The sequence below is a fragment of the Eucalyptus grandis genome, chromosome 11 (genome assembly GCF_016545825.1).
Source record: "Eucalyptus grandis isolate ANBG69807.140 chromosome 11, ASM1654582v1, whole genome shotgun sequence".
Lineage (NCBI taxonomy): Eukaryota > Viridiplantae > Streptophyta > Magnoliopsida > Myrtales > Myrtaceae > Eucalyptus > Eucalyptus grandis.
Genome location: NC_052622.1, coordinates 24,517,722 through 24,526,752, shown reverse-complemented (window position 1 = coordinate 24,526,752; position 9,031 = coordinate 24,517,722). Strand labels below are relative to the sequence as shown.

At 39.7% G+C, this 9,031-nt stretch overlaps 1 protein-coding gene across 1 annotated transcript; it reads right to left on the bottom strand.

The window, feature by feature from the left end:
* Nucleotides 1-384: 384 nt before the first annotated feature.
* LOC104425511 (carbon catabolite repressor protein 4 homolog 1) lies at nucleotides 385-8,087 on the bottom strand. Its single transcript, XM_039304714.1, has 12 exons — nucleotides 7,425-8,087; nucleotides 5,364-6,117; nucleotides 4,189-4,275; nucleotides 4,034-4,117; nucleotides 3,861-3,947; nucleotides 3,661-3,747; nucleotides 2,091-2,144; nucleotides 1,901-1,992; nucleotides 1,692-1,820; nucleotides 1,377-1,507; nucleotides 1,115-1,268; nucleotides 385-773 (listed from the first exon to the last, which is right to left on the bottom strand). The coding sequence occupies exons 1-11, from the start codon at nucleotides 7,580-7,582 to the stop codon at nucleotides 1,123-1,125; spliced, it is 1,809 nt and encodes a 602-aa protein (XP_039160648.1). The 5' UTR covers nucleotides 7,583-8,087; the 3' UTR covers nucleotides 385-773; nucleotides 1,115-1,122.
* Between the last annotated feature and the right edge of the window lie 944 nt (nucleotides 8,088-9,031).

The following is a 9,031-nucleotide window of genomic DNA, read 5'->3' as shown; positions in this document are numbered from 1 at the left end:
TAAATAAGTTAGCTACCTCGATTTTCCAACTTTCAACTCTATGGTATTGCTAACCACTTTTGTAAGCGGTTCCATACGAATTAATCAAAGCTCATCCACTTTAAGTCAATCGGTATAACAGAGTTCAGACTTTACCTAAGTCTAATTGCACAATTCGTCATATCTCTTCACTAATTACTTGATGAGGGGATGTGGTATCAAATCAGTAAAACCTGTTACAAACCTGAAAACAAGGTTAATTTCAATTGATCATAGATAGGCCCACAAAGAAGAGTTGCCACAAACTCCCTCTTTCTCTCTCTCTGAAGTCTCAAGTACTTTCTAGTTCTTTTTTCAGAATGGTTTTGGAGCAACTACTCTCAACTAATACATGAGATTCAGATATAGACAACCAACTTTGCCATGCAAATTTATTATCTTGTGTCTGCACAGGCTAACCAAGAGTGGAAAACCCAGTAAAAAAAGCGGGGCATGCATACTATAATCAACTGCTCGCTGCGCGAGGATTTTCTAGTACACGCAAAAGAGCAAGTGGATATTCCTAAGCGAATTACTGTTAGCCCCAAAAGAGAAGAAAACACATCTAAAGGATGAACTGTCATTTCTCTGTGGATGAAAAAAAAGGGGGGATGATACAAAAAGATCGCAGCAAGGATCCCCAACTGTGGGACTATTGCAGAAAGAATATGTACCATTCTTACAACAAGTGAGTGCTGTCGAGTCATTTGCTTCTTTATAACTTTCCCTGGTGTCTCCAGCGTGACCTACGAATGCTTCAGCATCACACACAATTAGTCCTAGATTATCGACATCGCCAATATGAAAAAAATGAATTGTGGAGGAAAGATGTTGATCACGCAGCAAATCTCAGCTCAGCTAAGAGATGGTCACCAAATTGCCTGACCACAAATCCTAATTACAAAACATGTTGGTTCAGATTACTAGATGGCATGGGAGCTTACGAGATGAGAAAATTCCAAGTAAGAGTCTCAGAGGACACACTCAAACAACCAATGGAAGGGTTTCTGATCTTTAGATAACCAAGCAGCTCCAAAAGTCATCCAAACATTCTAGTCCTATAAAAGAAACCGAAGGAAAAGACAAGCTTGCCCACCTGGAACATCAACGTCTGGGTCTAGGATTGCAGCGAAATTCAGCTAACAAAGCTATATGATCTGAAGACCACTCTGGAGAAGGAAGAGCCGTGTCTTTCCTCAAGCTCTCCTCATCCAAGAGCTCTAGTAAGGACTCCACCGTTAAAGAGTCCGCTACAGCAGCAACAAAAGAAATATTCATACAAGGGTGAGCTCTTTTCCAGATACAAATTAGCAAAGACTTAGATGTGAAAAGGAGAAGAATAGACAAAACAATTTCACCTGTGTAAAAAATGTAATCGAGGGTGCCAATGAAATCCCTAGTGCAGCTTGTAAATAAAGGTTCATTTGTTGTGGGGTCCATTCTTTTTTTCTGCTGTTCTGAAGCAGGACCAACTCCCATTCTTCTCCCCCTCCCCTCCCCCTCCCCACCCCCACCCCCGCAGCTTGTAAAGAAGAATACATTCTTGCACTGACCTGCAATATCAACTGTTTCTCAGGTAACTGCCACTTTTGGGGGACTCTCTCTCTCCCCCTCCCCCCCCCCACCCCCACCCCCGGGGCCCCCAGTGTTGTGTTTCAAAACAGTCATTATGCATGTAAAAGATTACCAGTGGCAATTGATGAGCCAGCTTGCTAGGGGGACGCAGGATATTTAGAGGGTCAACCACTAAATCTAGATGCATGGGATCAACCTTTCCCTCGGCAAGGAGTGCATGAGGAGCACTGCAAGAAGCATTAACAGTCATCACATCAAAGTCCGTTTATTACAACCATGTGGCCAAAAAGTCATGACAGCTACCCACCTTCCAGGAACTGAATTGAAGTCCCCACACACAAGCATTGGAATGTCTGCACTGGCAGCTATTTTTTCCAATCCTTTCAATAGAGTGTGGATCTAAAATGACAATAAAAAGGGCAATGAGGTTCAAAAGGAGAAAATGTGGAATAGCTGAGACAGATTGTACACTGAGGATGAAGATATGGGAAAGGTACCTGCCAAAGCTTCACATCTTTGAGATCATGGGGGACATTAACATGTGTATTGGCCTGCACTCCAGCAGGAAGAAAATAAAATGGTCAAAAGATGTATAAAGCCCCAAGATGAGTTAGAATATAGATTAAAGTGTATAAATGAACCATCAAAAATCCTTTAAAAGATATTAGGGATAAAGGAAAGAAATTTACTTTGAAAAATTGACACCTGTAGCTTTTAAAACTATTAAAAAAAAATAGGTGATACAGCAAAGGTCCAACAATTGGTGAACAATAACGGCATATCCACCACTCAGAATAATTATAAAGTGTCTCTATCTAAAGGAAGCACATGCATCCCAAGTCTTGATAGGGGGTCAAACTCCAACAACCCATAAAAGGCAACTTCAACAAAAGAGGCTCAATTCGCAAACCACCAAGGCAAATCTAAGGGATAGCTTCAGTATTTCATACTCTAATATAAAGCAAAAAGAGCCTCATACTTCTAAGAAATCTCAGTCCTTTTTTTCTTCTTTCTCATATCTTTAATTACTTATTTTATTAAAATTACATCCATGGACAAATGTGTAATTTCATAATTTAATTTTATCTCTCACGCTCCTCATTAAAACATCTAATATTTTCTATCCCATAACGGCTTTCTTAACAAGATATCAAATCTCATAATATTTGTCTCATTCCATAAATATATACATTGCTCACAAAATATAATTTTGCTTAATCTTTCAAATGTCCATTTTTTGCACACAAGCAGCAGGTGAACACAGTTGCTAGTGAGAGGAAATTATAACATGACGATTTCTTAAGTCAAGAACAAAAATTGTCAGTAGAAAATTCTTGCCACTGTATGGAACCCAGCATCTATTAAGCCAAATTACTCTACCAGAACACCAAAAAAAAAGTCATATAAAGAAGTAAAAAGAAAATACTACCAGAGATGAACATTAGATGGACAATCCAGCATCTTAGTTGCCAAAGCTCAGGAAAGCCCAAGGAAATAAGTACCGAATACAAATCCTCTCTCTCTAATATGCCTTACTAACTCTGCCATTGTTAAAGCTGGTAAGCCAAGTTGTCAAATGGAGCCCAGTTTAAAGCTTTAGAGGTGCGGAATGGACAGCCTAATGCTCACTGTTAATGTAAACTAGAATCTAAAAAATAGGCATCAGGTTACACAAAATGACATGGCATAAACAATCCCACTACAAAGAGACAAATTTAGGACCCACCATTCACTCAGAGTTTAAACACTTAAAAACCCCCCCGGCCTATGTTCAAAGCAAGCAATCAGGGTAATCAGAGGTGCTGGTTCTAACTGATAGTGCTACAAAAAGATCTCTCCAAATGTTGACTTCATTCCTCATTAATGTAGTGGTCTTGCTTTTTTAGCTACTGACATGCTGAATCTTGTAAGAAGTGGAACAGTTGTAAATTAGGGCCTCAAAGTACACAAAGCTCATGATCAGCTCTCTAAATAGGAGTTTTACATTTAACAACATTAAAATGCATGGTCGGTGACAACTTCCTCTCTAGTTTTATGGAGGCACTAATAAGACTTCAGACATCTTACCACACATAGAAGCTGCCTTTTCCCAGGATTGTCACCTCCTTGGTTACTGAACTTGGCTTCCAAAACAGCTATTAAAGCAACATTATCCTACCATGAAGAAGGAAATTACACGAGCAGAAGTTAATGAACATGACTGCAGGGCTCAAATGGAGAAACTTTTGCCTGGATGAAAAACTGAATCGAAGTAGAAATCAAGCCACCTTCACCAATCTGCTTAAGGCAGTTTTCTTTTGGGCACTAGGTAGCAAAGCATCTGTCAAAGACTGTGCAGCCTTGTTAAATTCAACCTGCAATCAATTAAATCTTTTAAATAAACAAGAGACCAAAAAATAAAAAAGAAGAGATGCAAATTTGCAAGCCTATGACTCCAGACCTCATATTTTTTAACATGGGAAAATCTGTCTCGCCGGAAAAACGTTGCACAACCATCTATTGCATTGAAATTCCCACTGTAAACCTGTAGATAGCAAAAACAAAAAATAAAAGAAGCTCCCTTGGACAGAGACTAACAAATACTACAAAGCTTACCTCATTTGTCTTTCTTTTATATAAAGCTAAATAGCCATGCTTCTCCAATTCAGGGGCAAAAAATTCCTCAAAGTGATCACTTTGAACCTGAAAAGAAGCTATAGTGACAATTAGAAATTATGCAACTTCATCTAGCAATTCCAAACTGAAGCCAATACTTGAACTCTAAACATTCGAACAGATGGATCAGGGACAAAATATCCTCACCCATGCATATTCAATAATCATAATTTAAACTCAGTTTCCTTAAGCATTGTAATTAGTAGCATAATTCTCCATTAACAAGACTCCTCGGCAATTTAATAAGAGTAGAGTATAATTATCATATATGTACTTATTGCAAAACCCAAATATCAGACATAGCACAGGATTACTTAAGCTTCATCCCCTGTGAGTGCAGTGGGCTATATAATTCCATTTGAGCAATTAAGATCAGTTGTGATTCAGATCTATAAGGTCTAAGTGTTCAAAATATCAAACATGGCATAAGATATGATTAAGCACCTAGAAATCTGTGCATGCCCGCTCTCATGAAACCAAAAACCAAAAAAAAAAAAAAAAAAAAAAAAAATACCCCATAGCAAACTCAAACCAGAAAAACACAGAGAACCTCCATCTAGAACGACAAAAAGAGGAATTTATTGTCCAAACCTAAGCTTACGTCAATCACATGACAAAGGGGGAAGTCGGGGGAGGAAATTTTCACTCAAGTCAATCTGGTTTGTGCATATGGATCAATTATATATTGATCTCCTAAACATACATCGGAAATCGAACCATGAAAGGACATGGGACATTTACAATTGACGCAAGAACCATCTTCTGGACATGGAATTTAAGAAGAAAAGGAATTGCTTTAGATGTTTATTATTCAGAACAAAAATTCTTAATACTTCCATGAATACACCTGGAGTGCAACCTGCGCACATCAGATGTCTAGCAATCTTCAGAAAAGCTTATAAAATGACACAGATTTATGAGCTTATAGAACAAATCCTGTTCAAGGTCATAGCTTGAAAAATAGAACAGTTTATGGTGAAAAGGAAAACTACTATGTCTCAAGCACCAGAGAATCTCATGACAATAGACAAGTTCCCAGAAGCACCTCAACTCAACTTGAAAAATGATACCAATCTAATAAGACGAAAATTATGATTGCACATGCACTTTTGTACCTCCTGAAGGCAAATAATATCCGCACAGTAACCAACAATTTCCCGAAGCAGATTCTGTCTGCGATACGGCCAAGAAAGAGCCCATGAAGGGCAATAACTGTAGAATTCACTTGCGGCATAAATATCAGACAAAATGTTGTATGACAACACGGAAAATGTTCCTGACGATGAAATGCGACCATCAGCATCTAAATGTCCCATCAAATCATTTGCACCGACTGAAATCAATCGACGAGGACTAGGGGAGGGAGCTGGAATGACACGAGAAGTTACTATGGTGCTGACATGCCCAACAGGAAGCTTCGTTCCTGCATCTACCACAACACACTCAAACTTCAGAACGTGACCGATATCTTCAGCTGTTGGTGTGTAAGTTTTAGATCGTCCAACTTCAAATAAAGTTTCACCACCAGCCCTCTGAGTAGCTGCTGCAGGATATAAAGATGCCGAACCATTAGCCAGACTAGGGCTTGATCCAGAACTAGATAAACTAGCACTTATATTTCCAGATCCTGAACTGTTGAAACGCCCAAATAACTCTTCCTCTTCATTTCCATTCTCATTTACAGCACTCACAGCTCGGTCGTGTAGAATTCGATGATGCTGCCATGCATCCGAGAAGCATTTTGGTGAACAATGGTAGCTTTTACCAACAGGTATTTTAGTCTTCACGCAACCCAAGCACTGCAGTGTGGCTTGCTCTGAGGGGTGCACACTACAAACAGCAACTTTTCTGTCACTTTGGACGCGATACCTGCAAAGTGGAGATTGATAGCGACCGTTCAATAAATGGGTCTAGACACATAGTCAAAGAAAACTAGATATGTTGCATTCATAAAGTTAAACACTTGAACCAATATTTCCTTCCCATCACCGGATATTATTAAACTGAACATAATCTCATCAGAAATATAGACAAGGATGAGTTCCTTAATACTAAAATTAAACTAATAACGAACATAATTTAAGCGTCACAATCAAGGTGCAGAAAGACACCATAATTGGCACAAGCAAGAGAATTTATATGCCAGAAAGGCATCTTCTTTACCGATCTAATCAACTACAACATGGAAAGTTGTTTCCTACACAACATATACATGTAGAAGTTGATTATGTGAGTAGCAACAATGCTAAAGTGAGTCAAACATTGTGAAGAAGTCCCATATTAGAAAACTACATTCAGTTAGACTTTAGGATGAAAGGAGGTCGATTAACATCATTTTCCTTACTCAAGACTAGTTTCATGACAAAGTCTGCGAAATATAATCTCGAATGATATAAAAGACATGAAGATTATACTCAAAGAGATGCACAATGTGAATTTGAATAAGCATTGATTCTTCTAGTTTATAGTTCAATTCCTACGTAGTACACTAAGACTTAATTTGTACTTACACTTCTATGCAAGGCCTCCTACAGATAGAGTGGTTCCTACATAGGATGAAAATGAAAAGGCCTTCAAATTTATATTCTCTTATCTCCTAATAAGCTATGACATTATTTAAGTTTTAGAAAGGCTCATTCACCCATTGTGATATGGGCTTCTCTTTCCATGATGCCAATCCACACGCCCGCCCACCCCCCTCCACCCCAACCCCAAAAAATAAAAATAAATAAATAATTCTGGGAAAGACCCAGCACCCTAAGAAAGGATGAGTTGAAAACATATTAAGACATAGCAAGCCAACTGACAGAACATTACAAACGAACCTAAAGGGACCAGACAATGATTAGAAATATGAGAGGGAAGTTAATCGAAGAAACAATGATTGACCACAAAACTGAGCAAATAAACGTAGCATTCCCAACTCAAGTAAACTCAAGAGGCCACAAGCATTTCACACAACTTTATACTATACCAGCTCTACTGCACGCAAGTAAACAAAGCCAACCCCATCTCATACCCAAAAACCTGCCAGTCCAGGTCCAGGTATCCTAGGTCAAAAAAGGAGAGCTGAAACCCCAAAATATAGAGAATCCTCGAGAACTCAGAGCAGGGCACTCGAAACTAAATCTTCCATTTCAAACCCTACACAAGCTCCACAGAAACCAAATCCTCACCACTTATATCTCAGGAAGTAGCCATCGAGGGGAGCGTAGTCGGACACGTCGTCATTGGAGATAGTCTTGTCGGGCCGGCGCAGAAGCACATAAGGCGTGAGCTCGCAGCCTACAATCGGTATGTCGGAGGGCAAGTGCACGCGAATCACGCTCAGCATACTTTAATCCTCGCAATCTTCCACTCCTCCAAGCTCAATCGAAGAATACGAATCCACGAAAGCTGCGGCGGCGGCGGTGGCGGCGGCGGCGGCTCCTCTATCGCTGCGGACGCGCGGCGGATCCGCCATGAACGGGCACGAGACTGCGCGCCAGGCTTCCCTACGGGGCGGTACCGCACCAGCAATCCGCAGGATTCACGGGGCCCCCTCGCGGATCTCGCAACGGCAGCGGCGGGCTTTCCCCCGCGATTGATTGGAGCGAATCGGCGGAGGAGACGGCGAGAGCAGAGGAAATGCGGAATTAGGGTTTTAGAGAGAGAGAGGGAGGGAGAGAAGGAGAGAGAGCGGGGGAAATCGATTGCTGTGCGGAGTCTCGAGATTGCAGCGGTACCGAGCCGGTTTTTTGCAGGGGCGGCGCGTGATGGCGCGTGGGCGGCGGTGGAGGAGGAGGAGGCGGTGGCGATGGGTGGCGGTTTCTGCTGCGTCTGCGACACTCTCCATGCGAGGAGGTTTATAGAGAGATGGGGGAGGCGAGAGGACTGGATAGAGTACGGGAACAAAAGCTCGAGACGACGTCGTTTGGCTTTTTTTTTTTTTTTTTCTTTTCTACACATTGAAAAAGAGAGGGAGAAAAGAAAATCTCGGAATGTCTAAAATCTGTTCTAAAATTCATTATCACTTATCTAAAAAAAGAAAAAGAAAACACATTTGAGTCAAACTTGCAGGAAAAAAAGTGTACATCGTTTCGTTTTTGTCTTTATTTTCTTGACGAGAAGTCAACAATAAACTTTTTAATCGTATTAAAAAATGGAAAGTATTTTTATAGGTAGCACAATCTAATTATTTAAATTGTATTTTATGAAAACTGAAAATTTAAATCATAAACTGCGAAAATGGCTTTACTAGCAAAGGAAAATAATAATTCCATAGGAAACTTTAAGTCAACCAAGTTTCGACTGCACCCAAATTGGAATTTTTAACAACATATGGTCAGATGGAGGTTTAAAGTGCTCTAGTAAATAGTTGAGAAAATAGATAAATGAAGAAGAAGGCATATATAGCATTTATCAATTCCCCAAAAAAAAATTGAGAATGTAGAAATTATAATAACTTTTCAACGCGGGCTAGTCTCCAGCGAAAATCAAAATGTTTTTTGCTTAATCAAGAAGAGAAAAGAAAAAAGAACTTAAAATAATAGAACATATAATGGGAACGTCCGTATATATTAAAAAATCACCATACATGAAAATCATATATTAGACTTGTGTTATGGATAGCAGACTTTTTATTGGATGTTCAAATTAGTAAACTTTATTTAAAACATGTAGATCCTCAACTAAGAAAATGTTTTTGCCATTGAAGGGAAGAAATAATTTAATAGAAACCTTTAGGTCAACCAGATTCAGCTGCACTCTCCGGAGGCTTAGAGTAGGGGCGTGCATGGTCCAG